Consider the following 14163-nt stretch of genomic DNA (forward strand, 5'->3'; position numbering starts at 1 on the left):
AGAAGAAACGAGACAGGCAGAGCCCACAAGGATGCAGACCACACTCTGCTCTGTGCAAGGTTCTGCCTTCTGCCATTTTGTGATCCCTTGGGTTTCTCAGCTGGAAGAAGTGAGTCAATAAACCTCTATTTATAAAGACTCAGTCTCAGTCCCAACTCATGGAGCCCCAGGGTGCGGTGACAGGCTTTGCAGGGAAGACAGGGGCCGTGGTGTCCACAGGGAAAAACCATTTTTGCATTTCCTGTAAGCACCACAAGTTTTCCCTTAACCCCTATACAATACAACCAAGTCCCAGCGTGAGCTTTGGGGGACATTCAATCATGTCCACAAAGACCAAAGTAAAAAGCATGAACCTTTGGGGGACAAACCATTATCTGAACTGCAACAGAATGTTGTGGGGATTAGCTGAGTTAATTTATGTGATGGTGCTAGAAAGACTAGCTGCTAGTTGGGGCAAGCAGGTGGCTTGGTGGCTGGATCCCAAAAGGGGTTCAAGTCCTGGACCCAGTGACTTGAAAATTACACCAGGCCTGAGTGCGTGTGTGCCCAAAATCCTGAGAGGAGAATGGAGATGTGATCATGGGGTGGCCATTCCCCTTAGGGATGATTTCTCACTTTCCCTCTCTCTTTCTCTCTCCTCTAAGTGCACTTGTCCTATGGCAAACAACAACACACACACACACAAACACAAACAAAAAAAAACAAAAACCAAAACCAGAAACAAACCTAGTTGTTAGATATTTTCCAAGTTGGGACTGTTTTCCTCCCACCTGACTCACCAGCAGGGACCTCTGTGGTAGACACTCAGCTTTCACTGGGAGGGGGGGAAGGGGACAAAGAGGTCCCCTGGGGCCAAGCAACAAGAGGCTGCCTCAGGGGCCCTGGTACAAGGCCCAGCCTCTACCTCTGAGGGCTTTGAGCAGTCATTAGGATGCGCACCCACCTCCCCCTGTCCCACTCCTCCCCGAGTTCTGGTGCTTGCCTAAGGAGAAGAAACGAGACAGGCAGAGCCCACAAGGATGCAGACCACACTCTGCTCTGTGCAAGGTTCTGCCTTCTGCCATTTTGTGATCCCTTGGGTTTCTCAGCTGGAAGAAGTGAGTCAATAAACCTCTATTTCTTTATAAAGACTCAGTCTCAGTCCCAGCTCATGGAGCCCCAGGGTGCGGTGACAGGCTTTGCAGGGAAGACAGGGGCCGTGGTGTCCACAGGGAAAAACCATTTTGCTTTAGAAACAGAGTTGGATATGCCAGGAGCCCAGTGTCCCTGGCATGCTCCTGGCAGCAGAAGATCGTGCCAGCAAAAGTAGATCTGAGAAGAACATTAGAAGAAAACCTTCCAGAACCTTCTCAAGGAAACTGCTCCTGGGTTTCCCAGAGTTTAGCTTTGTACTATTCACTTGGGCCTCAGTTCCTTAACAAAGGCCACCTCCCCTGTCTGGAGATTTCTTTCTCTTTCTGTCTTTTTCTTTCTTTATTTTTTTTCAGGTACACATGCTTGCGGAAGAGAAATAGACACGGACAGAGAGAAAGCGAGAAATCAGCCCCCAGGGGATGACCTTACCACAATCCCTTCTCCCATTCTCCTCCTGGGATCTTGGGCACGCATATACACGTGCCCAGTGTGGTTTTTAAGCTACTGGGTCAAAGACTCGCACTGTAGACTCCCATGTGGGACTCTAGCTCCTCAACCACCATGACAACTACCAGCCCCTCCTCAGAGATTTCTTATGGAGGTAGGAGGGATTCATTCCTGTTTCCTTGAGTCTGAAATCCAGAAGGTTCCTCTCGGTGTGCTCCTCCTCCATTCTCCTTTCAGGTTTTTGGGCACACGTGCACACTCACCAGTGTGAGTTTCAAGCTGCAGGGTCCGGAACTTGAACCACAGTCAGCCATGTTGGAGTCCAGTACCTTAACCACTATGGCACCTGCTGGCCTCCACAGCTGGCCTTCCATGTTTAAAACGAACCTGATTTCACAGAAGCAAAGCCCATCTGGAAAACACCAGGGCCTTGGGCAGCAGGCCCCTCGAGGGTGGCAGGAGCTAAAGTCCTCCCCTGCGCAATAAGACACCCAGCCTGGCCAAGAGGGAAAGGTCTTGTTTATTGTTGCAGCAACTCTTATACAGACATTAGCGTTCCGTTAAATAAGGAAGATAGCACATTAAATACATCACGACCCCAAACCAGACGACTGTGGCCACGGCACGGAGAATGGGGGTGAGCCGGGCCGGCGACCAGACTGTCAGAGGAAATACATTCAGTGGGTGTGCGGTGTCAACATTCCAGGCTCACGTGTAGATATAGTTTATTTATATATTTATTTATATTTATATATAGAGATCTTTGAGTTCTGTGTATACAAAGAACGATATTGTTACAAATACAATACTATACTTCTCCCGACGCTTTACAATAAGCTCTATCTCACCCTCTTTACAGAACAATAGTACAATACTCTAGGCGCGGTGCTAATATGTACACGCAAGGTCATTCCAACACGGTCCTCACACTGCCTTGATGGGGAGGGGTGGAAATGAAGTCCGAGTCACGTGCTCACGTGAGCCAAAGCCGGGCAGGAGCAGACAGACATGGAACTCAAACCAAAAAGTGGCCTTGTGAACGTGGGGTACACACATCTCAGAAGAGGCGGCCCCTGGTTGTAAACATTGGTAACGGCTACACCATCGGCTCGGGAGACCACGCAGGGCTGTGTGGATGGTTGCTATCAGTGTGTGACAGGGAGTGCCAGGTGTGAACGGGGCCGTGGGGGCAGGAGCGATGGGGAGGTAGTAGGTTACTCTGGGTTCCCTGAAGGCGGTGTTGCTGGGCGATGCTCAGACAGCAGGCCCGTCTGCAGGGATGCAGTGCCCCGTGGGGTGCGCTCCTCCCCCGAGGAGCCTCTCTGGTGAGGGAGGAAGGTGTTACTTGAGAAGCGGGCTCCAGGCATTGGTCTTTGGGGGTTTCTTCCTCTTGTGAACCCAAGGCTGACGGTGGCTCCCTGAAAGGCTTGCACTGGAGAAGGCAGAGGCAGGGCGGATTCTGGTACATCCTGGCCAGACCAGGAAAGTGGGGGGGGGGGATAAATCTGGGAGTCTGTCCCCAAAGCTGAGCCAACAGCACATCCCAGCCAAGCAGCCGGCATGGCTCTGTGGCCTGGCCATGTTTGGGAAGGCGGCTCTGTACAGGCAGCCCCATCCTATGGGGCATTTAGGTATTTACATATATAACTACATATACTGGGGTGTCAGAATGGATGAGGACCACCGCTCCTCTGGGGACCCACGCAAGCTGAGGGATGTTGAAGACAAACTCCTGGGCTACCTGCACGCATGTGGGCTAACTCCCTCCACCAACCGTAGCAGAGAAAATACACTTTGGTGGGGCGCACCTGTACCGAGCTCTGGCAACTCCCACTCTCTGGGTATAGGAGACATTTTTATTAACATAAAGGAATGTGGTGGCTAAATATTCTTACGCTATGCTAAAATGTGTTGGTCCTGTAGGAGAGCTTGTAAAGTGGGCCTTTACACCACCTCTCAACATCTCTAATATATCTGTGAAAAAGGAATGCCAAGTCTGCTCTCGCTCCTCTCTCCTGGGGGTGAAGTAACTTAATTATTTGAGGGTGGTGAAGGGTGTGTAGTGGAGGTCCCATCCCCTGGCCAATTGAAGGCAGGTCTCTGCAGTACCATGTGGGTGCTCAGACAGGTGGCCTGAGTGACACCCTGGGAGCAGACAGGTGTGAGCCCGTCCAATGATTTCCCACTGACCTTCCTGATGCCTGAAAGACCACCCATACCTTAATTCCTTTTCTAGCCACGGTCTCTTTTCGACAGAAGAAGTAAGAACCGGAAACTCTCTAGTACTGAATGCGATTCCAGACACGACATTTGGGTATTTCAGGAGAGGCACGCTGCCCGTCTGGGCCGTGGTCCCTGGTCCTCGCACTAGGGAGGAGTCGCCTTTGGGGATCCCTGCAGCATCCTCTTAGGCATCCAGAGGCCCTGGATGGCCTTTGCTGGCTCCCGGGCCCCACCAGGCAGCGTTCACTGGAGGAGCCGGGGGCGTTCCTGTCTAGACAGGAGCCGGGGGCAGTGGCAGCCACGCGTCATCAGAGTTTTTCTTAATAGTGAAACTGAGTGCTCAGCTCTGATTCCTCGGAAACATGTCCCTTCCCGACCCTGAGCAGAAAACTCAGACGGTGCGGGGGTCCCGAGGAACTGGCCGTGTTCTCGCTGGTGGAATCTCTGGTTTCTAATCTTGTGATAGCCACTTTTGCAGTCCCTCCCTGAAACCCCTACATTCTCTATACAAACACATCCGACCCGCCATTTCACTCGCTGAATTCCTATTTCCACAGACACAATATAAATATCGCAAGTGCAGAGAACAGGGGCTCTATTAACATTACAAAATATATTAGCTTCTCTTCCCTGTCTCTACTGAGGTCATGAATGAAACAAAACAAAAACAAAAACAAACCACACCCCACATGAAAACAAAATGCTCTTTGGACCAAGAATAAGTGAAAATTGGCTCAGAAGAAGAATATCACTAACACGTGCACAGACCCGAGACGGAATCCGTAAATGAGGCACCTGATGGAAACAGAACATTCCATACCCGTTGGAGACGCTCACACCCATGAGGCCGCAAGATACCATTTCTGGAACACATTTGGGGATTCTTAGGCATAACCTGAGGTCATCGTTTCCCCTTCATTTTGTGGCTTAGGTGCTGTCCTGGCCTTTCAGAGATCACATCCTGCCAAGTGGCCCTGAGCAGAGAAGCAAGCTGGTCTCGCCTTGGCCTGCAGACGTGACACGATTGCACCTGGATCTGAACAGTCCCACCTTCCTAGACTCCCAGTGTGTGTGTTTGGTGGGGGGGCAAGGAGAGTCCAGTAAGAGCCAACTTGGAGCCGACGTAGGTCAGACCTCAGCCCCACAGGGACCTCTCTCTCAGGACGAGGCTGGCTGGCTCTGCATGCCCAAGCACCTGCAGGGGAAGAGGTGCCAGAGAGGTGCTGTGGGCTTTCCTGGTGCTCGGCACACCTGATCTTCAGCTTGCCTTACTGGTGGTGGGTGGGGGGAAGGATGATATGCACATGAGACTGTGCGTGCGTGCGTGCGTGCGTGTGTGAGAGAGAGACACAGAGAGAGACGCATATATAGAGAGGCAGGTGTCCTGCCTGTGTTCACTCAATGGTTGGGACCCTCAGGACGACCTTGGCGAAGCTCTCTGGCGGCCTTACCTGAGGCCATGACTTTCTGTGTATCCTGGGGTAAGAAAGCTCATATTAGAAAACACGAGGACATTGAAACGAAAACAAGCTACGGAAGAGGTGTAAGGTTGGCTCAGAAATTCTGGGCGGAAATAAAGTGTGGCCCCCGACCACTCGGCGGCAGTGCATATCCTAACGCCGTGGCCCCCGCCACTCCCCCATTCCCACACACTGACGTGGAGAGCAGAGATCCCGCGTGGATGCTGAGGCACTGCTGAGTTGGCTCCATTGCCGCCCCTCGGGAAGGGACAATTCTCCCCAGTCAGTGGGAGACCACATCATGACCCCGGGAGCCCCTCCCCCCCCCGATGGACCTGGGTGGACACTGGCTGCTCTCCATCCTCAAGGGAGCACATAGGAAATTTCCCTGGTATTAAAACAAAAATGCAAACTGGAGAGAGACGGAGAGCACAGAGGTCCCTGCAGATCCTTCTCTTCCTGTGTAAAACCGAAGCCGGGTGCGAGAGGGAAATGTCTCAGTGGACACACGGATGCATACGAGAAACACAACCACGATGAGGAGAGTCCTCCATGCACGCCGCCGCCCCACGGACGGGCGAGGCCGCGGGCTCAGATGTAAACGGGCTGCTCCTGCGCCGTCAGCAGGCGGTACATGGCGGCTGGCATCGTCTTCATGTGGATCTGAGGGCAGAGACTCACTTCAGTAGGGGTCGAGGCCGGGTGCTGTGTGGGCCCTGTGCTGGGCGCTGCCTCTTCTCCTTGGGGGCTTTGAAGGTCTCCTGCCTCCCAGCCCCCAACTAGGGTCCTGACCCAGGGTAGCCTTCAGGGAGAATGGACTCCTCAGGCTTTTAAAAAACTTCAGGGACTGCCCCAGGCAACCAAGGTCAGGCTTATTTTCCCAGGTCAATGTTCTTGTTCTTACCCAGACAAGGTTCTCACCGTGGCCAGGAAACACGACACCACTGCACTGGATCGGAACAGTCCAACCTTCTAGATGCCATGTGTGTGTGTGTGTGTGTGTGTGTGTGAGATGGTGGGGGCGGGGGGGCAAGGAGAGAACCCTGGGCCAGCAGTGGTGTGATGGTTAGGGTGCTGGGTCCCACATGGCCAACTCTGTGGTTTGAGTCCCAAACCTTAAAAGTCCCGGCTTGAAAAACATGCCGGGCTCACGTGCATGCGTGCCCAAAATCCCAAGAGGAGAGTGGAGGAGAAGGGACTGTGGTGTGGCCACCCCCTCTGGGGGTGATTTTTCACTTTCCTCCTCTCTCTGCCTCTATGTGTGTCTCCTTGACAAGTACACGTGCCCCACAGTAGAAATTAAAAAGAAAAAAGCGGAGACCCCTGCAATGGGAAGATACGGATCTGAGCTTCTAACTGCTCTTGCCTCCTGGACCTCTCTTGGCAGATCAGGTCAGGATGCAAATCAGGCCCCGAAACGCTGTTCTGACTCAAGGTGGGCTTGTGCCTGGGAGACTCGGGAGGGCCGCTTTTCTGCAATCAGCACTGAATCTTAGACACACTCGGTGGAATGCACTGTGGGGAAGAATGGAGAAAACGTGGGCAGCTGCAGAGCAATGCAACACGCAGCTGGGGGTGGAGAGAAGCCGAGCAAGCAGTACTGGAAGAGGAGGCTAGAGGTCACCTGCTTTCATTTCACGGGAGAGCTTGCAGACAACTGCCTGTCAGTGGGGTCGACATCTGGTCAGGGCCAACCGTTCTGGAACCAGGCAGTGTCTAGGAAAGGGCACTCAGGGTGGCTTCCTTGCTGGGGCCACGGCAAGCATGAGCCAAAGAGCACTGAATGATACCCCCAGCCCCTAGCAACCCCGGGCCTCACGCCTACCTCCCCGACAGCATTGGAGAGAATGTGCACGATCTTCTCGTGGGGGGTGGCCACCACGCTCTGCCCGTTGATTTCAATGATCCGATGTCCGACGCGGACACCTCCTCTCTCGGCTATGCCCCCTCGCATGAGGCTGCAGATCTAGGAGAGTCAAAGGTCAAGTTACACCTCACAGGCAACGCCACGTGTCAGATCTGGGTGGGGATGGAAGACTGTCCTTCCTGGGACGCCCTCACCCCCAGCACTCTCGTCACTGGGAAGCTGCCACGGTGAGGTTTGGGGCATTTTCATCTTAGTTTCTCTTCATGAGAAATCGGTCCCGCGGTTCGCACAGAGAATGCAGCACATCACCAGGCCTCCAGGCACGTTGGAGCCCGACTGCTGATCATCTCTGCTGGGTCTGTTTGGGCCCATCACGGAGATGCTGATGTTTCCCAACGGCCAGTGTGTGGCACAGGTTAGCATGACTGTCCACTGTCACAACTGGGATTCGAACACTCAACTGTTTAAAGCCAGCAGCCTGTTAGGGTCACAGTGATAAGAGCTGAAGTGGAACTGGAACCCCACTTTGTGTTTCAAAGTATGGGTAACCGGTGGGGAATTGCTGCTTAGACCTTTCGAACTCGACAGACCTCCTTCAAACTCATTGCATGTGGAAACAACGAGGCTGGTTTTGTGATGGGCGAATGGGCTCTGCAGTGGGCAGGGGCTGCCGGCTAGTAGCAAACGAGCCCTCCAGGCTGCAGGGTGTAGCCACCCCCACCTCATACACAAAGCCACCTGCGATTCCCAGAAGAATTTACTAAGCTGACTCTTCATTTCAGACTACTCATCTTTATTTTAAGCCCGATGCGGAGGACTGCAAGCAGCATTTTTTTTTTTTAGAGAGAGGTTTGTTTTTTTTTTTGCTTTAGGGCGCGTGCGCTCGCCAGACAGACAGAGACATAGAGACAGAAAGCGAGAAATCACCTCCCAGGGGGGATGGTCACGCCACAATCCCTTCTCCTCCATTCTCCTCTTGGGATCTTGGCCACGCACGCACATGCATGGCGTGAGTTTTAAGCCACCAGGTCCGGGATGTGAACCGCGGTCAACTACGTGGGAGTCCAACAACATAGCCACTATGCCAACTGCTGTTCCCAGCATTTTGCAAAACATGCCCCGTGTCTGCGTGACTGTGGGGGCCCTTCAGCGTCCCAGCTACTCTGGGGTCACACATTCCTTGGGTGCTTTCCATACTTTCGATAAAACTGAGGGTCCAGATGGACTCACACAAGTCATGTAACAACTCTTTGTTAATATCAAAACAACTTTTAACATCATTTAAATGTGAACAAAGCCAATGAGTATAAACAGATAAAATGGCGACGTCAGACCCAAACACCAAGCTGTGAGCCCACCTCCTCTCCTAACAGCCAACAAGGCTACCCGGGCACAAAGAGCACGCACAGTGGGGCTCGACAACTCAGCTCTGGGAATTTCAAAGGTATTTCTAGACCTTAAAACATGGGGCCAGCAGGTGATGCGGTGGTTAAGGCACTGGACTCCCACATGGCTGACCGCAGTTTGAGTCCCAGATGTGGCAGCTTGAAAATCACATTGGGAATGTGTGCGTGTGTGCCCCAAACCCCAGGAGAATGGTGGAGAAGGGACTGTCGCATAGCCGTCACTCCTACGGGGTGACTTCTCATTTTCTCTCTGTAGTTGTCTCTCTCCAGTGAGTGCACAAGCCCCATGGCAGAAACCATGAAAACAAACAACAAAAAAACACTTGGAATAAGATTTTTTTTTTTCTCTCTAGGACTCCTAATTGAAAGTTGAGGCAAAAGGAATAGGTTGTTCTGTCTGGAGGGAAGAATGCAAAGAGGGAGCGTACATCCATATCGTGTGAAACTGGGAAAGGCACAGAAAGAGGAGACCCGCCACCGAAGTCCAGGATTACCGAGTGCAGAACGAGGGACACAAAGGGAGTAGGATGAAGCACGGAGAGTCTGCTTAGGACAAGGACGAGGACAGAGTCTGGCGACCCAGCAAACACACACGATGCCACCGAACTGCACACCTGCCACCACCGGGGAAGCTGAGCCGCCTTTATCCACTCAGTCCCTTCCTTGATGGATTTCTTCAGGGAAAGGATGTTTAAGAAGCAAAAAGTCTGGGCCAGCAGGTAGCATAGAGGTTAAGGTGCTGGACCCCCACATGGGGGCTATGTGGTTCAAGTCCCAAGCCCAGCAGCTTGAAGATCACTCTGGGTGTGTATGTGTGTGTGCACGCCCAAAGTCCCAAGAGGAGACTGGAGAAGGGACTTCAGTTTCACACAACTGAAGCAAAACAATGGAAGTACTGGGGTGGTTAAGGCGCTGGACTCCCACAGCGCTGACCGTGGTGGCTTGAAAATCACACTGGGTGCATGTACATGCCCGCCCAAAATTCCGAGAGGAAAATGGAAGAGAAGGGATTGTGGTGTGGCCATCTCCCCAGGGGGTGTTCTCCCTTTCCCTGTCTCTGTCTCTCTCTGGCAAGCACACGTGTCCTATGATAAAAAAAAAAAAAAAATACAAAACAGTGGAAGTATTGGCTCATCAGAAAAGTCATGATCATTTTTGCATAGACAAACATAGAAAAATATGTCATGACTTTTCCAACAACCCAGTGTTATTTTAAGGCACACAGCCAAGTGGTAAAAATATCCTTAGTCCCAGAGTGCTAATTTAGGTAAAAAAGCAGAGCAGCTATGCACAGATAATTCATGCAGAACAGCGCAGGACAATGTGCTCAGTGGGGCTGCACACGGGGGCCCAGGGGAGCTTGGAAGACGCTGGGCCTGGCCCCCACTGCTCCTCACCCTGGTATGGGAGTCAGAGGAGAATCGCGGCCCCCAGAGGGAAGTGCCCTTCCTGGGTATGTCCCAAACTGTGAAGTCAGCAGCAGGGAGGGTAACCCTGTACTGTCACACACGCTGGGCTGCAGGGCCACGGCGCTGGGCAGAACCCGTCTCCTTCACGTGGAAGGGCACAGAGTTCTCTGCTGGGGAGTGTGCAGTGATGGTGAATGGCCAGTCTGTGCAATTGGTGGGGGAGGTGAGTCGCCTTTATCCACTCAGTCCCTTTCTTGATGGATTTCTTGATGGAAAGGACTGGCTTAAAAAGCAAAAAAGTCCAGGCCAGCAGGTGGCAGAGAGTTTAAAGTTCTGGACTCCCACATGGTGGCTATGCCATTCAAGTCCCGAATTCAGCGGTTTGAAGATCGCTCCTGGGGTGTGTGTGTGTGTGTGTGTGTGTGTGCATGCTCAAAGTCCTAAGAGGAGAACGGAGGAGAAGGGACTGTGGGGTGGCCATCCCCCTTGAGGGGTGATTTCTCATTCTCCCCACTCTGTCTCTTCCTCTGGCAAAAGCATGCACCCTATAGTAAAAACTTAAAAAACAAAACCCCCAAACCCCACTACATTTTTATTTATTAACATTTTGGAAAGGGGGGTGGTACATTGTACTTACAATCCCATTCTGGACGCTGAACCCCAACTGGTAGCGAAGGTCTGGCCTTCTGATTAACACGGTGGTTACTGGAGGACACCTCACGATGTTCAGCTTCACTCGAGACTGATTCTTCAAGCCCTTGAACGTGAATAGAGGACAGTGGGTATGGTGAGCCTCAGCAGACCACGTACGGAAAAGCAGACAGCACCAAGGGCCAGGGGAGCACCGAGAGTCTGCCCAAGCACCCCCTGCCCACAGGCTGCCAGTGCTGCACCGGCACGATGCACGGCTAGGCTTTCCCAGGGTCTCGGTGGAGCCCCTTGAACACACGCACTGGCTGGTGTCCGAAGAGCAACACCTTCCCTGTGGGAAATGGGCCATGTTGGAGGGACTTGAAGAACACGGTCCTCATGCAGCTATAAGGAAGAGCCACGTGTGCTTTCTGGTGTGAGGGATGCAGGATGTGCACTCGTCAGGAGAGACAGTGGGAAATGGACTCCTCCAAAAGGCAAGTCCTGCCACAACTCTTCTAATGAAGGACATCTGACTCCCAGCAAAGGGCGGTTTCCCAGTGCCTGCTGTCTGGCTGCAGATGCCCTCCTCCCTGCTCTGCCAGCTGGAGAGTCCACGACATATCCACACCCCTACAGCCGCTCCAGCCAGTGTGCGCTTCCTGGGCAGGGGGTGTGGGGTGGGAGCTGCAGCAGTAACTCCGAGGCTGCATTAATGAACCTTGATAACAGCCACTCCTCTACATCAGACCGGACTGGAGAGGGGCAGTTTCAGAGCGTTGGCAAAGCGTGCTCTTGCCCTCTGGTCACACTCACAACAGGGACCACCCTGGTCTGCTCAGCAGCATCTCTTCGACCGCCGTCATCAAGCCACACTTGCTCTCCCTGGGGGCCGGGAGGTGGTGGTGGGAAGGATTGCTCCCACAAGCCGGGACGGCAAAAGGAACTCCACCCCGGAACAGACGCCCATGCTCCAGGTCTCCCCGGCTGCCTGCCCTGAGTCATCGAGCGCCTGTGTGCTGATGCTGCTGAAGGAAGGGCCGATGGCAGGTGCTTCCCACTCTGCTTCATGGCATGAGAAAATGGTCATTTTTGCACCCTGTGGAAACGGACCTCACTGTCTGTGGCTGGAGATCCTGCTGCCCGTAGCTCTGTTTCAAGAGCCGAGGTTGGGGAGATCGGGGCACCTGCCTGACCGGACAGTCGTCTAGCAAGGCCAGCTGATGGGAAACTGTCCAAGCCAGACACAGTGCCTCTCCGCCCAAGGGCCAAGAGTGAAGGGGAGACGCGGTCCCTAAAGGAAGATAGTGTGGGGTGGGCGGGCAGGGCTTCAGAGAAAAGGTGGGCTCTGCTCTATCCAAGTCCTCGCTTCCCCTAGAGACAGCATCCCATCAGTTTACAAGTGGTCCAGGTCGTGCCTCACAGGCTATGTGGGAAAAGAGGTCTGTGGGGATGGTGATGGACCATGAAAGGTATGGGTGGAGGGTGATGAGTTGCCTCTCATTCTATAAACAGAAGCTCGCAAACCCCACACCTGCTCTGGCCGACAGTCGCTCCTTGCCCAGTCTGTGCAATCTTTTTCTGTGGGAGGTCAGGATTTGTACTGCACATTTTACAGGTAAAGACACAGAACTTGCCTTGTCCAATGGATCCAAAGGGTTCAGAACTGAACCGGCCAGTGATGTGGTGGTTCCCTTATGGCCAACTGCACAGTTCAAGTCCTGAACCCAGTGGCTTGAAAAACATGCAGGGGGTCCATGTGCATGTGTGCCCGAAGTCCCAAGAAGAGAATGGAGGAGAAGGAATTGTGGTGTGGCCATCCCTCTGGGAGGTAGCTTCTCACTTTCTCTCTCTCTCTGGCAAGTGCACACACTTTACAGTAAAAAAAATAAATAAATAAAAATAAAAAAATTAAAAAAAAAAAGGGCCACGGATCCCCAGCTCAGGCCTCCATCCCCCTCAGAAGCACCTTGCTGAGCAGAGGTGAACCATGTTGGAGATCTTCGGCACCGACAGAATCCTTGCGTGGCAGAAGTGACCCACACGCCTTTGTTTCTGAAGTTATGATGACAGGCTTCAGAGTGAGGGACAGGTGGGGCTATTTGCCTCTGGTTATCTAGCTTTGCCACACTTGGCCAACGGGTACGTCCCAGTGGTTCTCCGCCCCCACGCCAACAGCACCAGAGCCCCACGGCACTGGTTAGGGATGCAATTCTGGGCTCCATTCCAGGCCTCCTCCTTCAGAAAGCCTGGAGGTGTGACCTAACAATCTGTGCATGAATGAGTCCTCCGGCAATGCTGAGGCATTCCCAGCTTTGAGACCTGGTGTGGACCACCTCTGCAGAACAGTGGGCTTATCCACACCCGGGCAACGTAATGTCTCTGAAGGATGATTAGACCTGAAGAGGTCAATGTGATAGTCCCACCTGCAGCCAGTGTGCTCAGTGACGGCAGGTGCTAGCAAGGTTGGGGAGAAGGTGACGGCTATGGGAGCGCTGGCTGGCCCAGTCCCCACACGGCCTGGCCTCTGGTACCATCTCCCTGTCTGTAGCATGGGTGGCACCCCTAAGGTCACTGTGGCACCAAATTCAACGTGATGATGAGACCAGCTAGATGGACCACACAATATCACTTGGACCTGTCATTGAGCATTGACCCTTGCCTGACACCGACCTGGGGATCCACAGGAGCCAGCCCATTTAATATCTCTGACAACCCAGAAGCCATAATGACTCCATTTATGGAAGATGAAACTGAGGCTTGGAGAGATGAAGTGACTCACTCCCATTCACACACAGCAAGATTCGATCTGATCTGTTTGCATTTGAAACCACAGTATTTTCTCCTACGCCACAGTCCCTACATAAACAGAGGATAGCGTGTGTCTTTCATGAGCAAGGCTGGCCCAGCAAAGCAGCCAGGGACAGCCGCTGAAGAATAAGCCTGTGGCTCGAACCTTGAATTGGAATGAATACACACACACACACATACACGCACACATGCACACACACTTTTTTCCTGCATAGCAGGAGTTTTTCAGGGCTCCTGGTCTTTGTATTTTCTCCCAACTTCCTCACTGCCCTTGTTCTTCTTTTTCATTGCCAGAGGGTGCATGTGCTCACCAGAGACAGAGAGGGAGAGAGCACCTCACCAGGGAGGCATGGTCCTGCCACAATCCCTTCTCCCATTTTTCCATCCTGTTGGGATTTTGAGCGTGCATGCACGTGCACCCAGGCTGCCTAGGATTGGGACTCAGCTGGGGTCGGCCATATGGGATCCAGCTGCCATAACCACTAGGCTACAGGTCAGCCCTTCCACTGCATTTGGATTGATCCATTTTGTCTTCTCAATGTGTAAATTCTGATGGGACTCCATGTGATGTCCTGCCGTCAGCATCCCTTGTCTGTTTCATTGCTCTATTTTCTGGGAACTTGAGCCTCCCAGTGGCTGTCCTTTAGCTTATGGTCTCATTGCACCATGTGAGGGAGACCATGGGGCTCACACTCATGAGTGTCTCCCCACTCCAGATGTTCTGGACCATCTCTGGGAAACCTCTGGTTAAAGAAAAGATGGTTCCAAAGCAGAGC

General features: G+C 52.9%; 1 protein-coding gene across 1 annotated transcript in view; it reads right to left on the reverse strand.

Annotated features, from left to right (window-relative positions):
• Positions 1 to 2080: 2080 nt before the first annotated feature.
• APBA1 (amyloid beta precursor protein binding family A member 1) overlaps positions 2081 to 14163 on the reverse strand; it is a 248607-nt gene continuing 236524 nt past the window's right edge. Inside the window, 3 exon segments of the mRNA XM_006152467.2 lie at positions 2081 to 5927; positions 7090 to 7230; positions 10584 to 10703. Of these exon segments, the coding sequence (XP_006152529.1) occupies positions 5856 to 5927; positions 7090 to 7230; positions 10584 to 10703 (333 nt within the window). The 3' untranslated portion in view covers positions 2081 to 5855.

The sequence above is a fragment of the Tupaia chinensis genome, unplaced genomic scaffold (assembly GCF_000334495.1).
Source record: "Tupaia chinensis unplaced genomic scaffold, TupChi_1.0 Scaffold000354_1, whole genome shotgun sequence".
Lineage (NCBI taxonomy): Eukaryota > Metazoa > Chordata > Mammalia > Scandentia > Tupaiidae > Tupaia > Tupaia belangeri.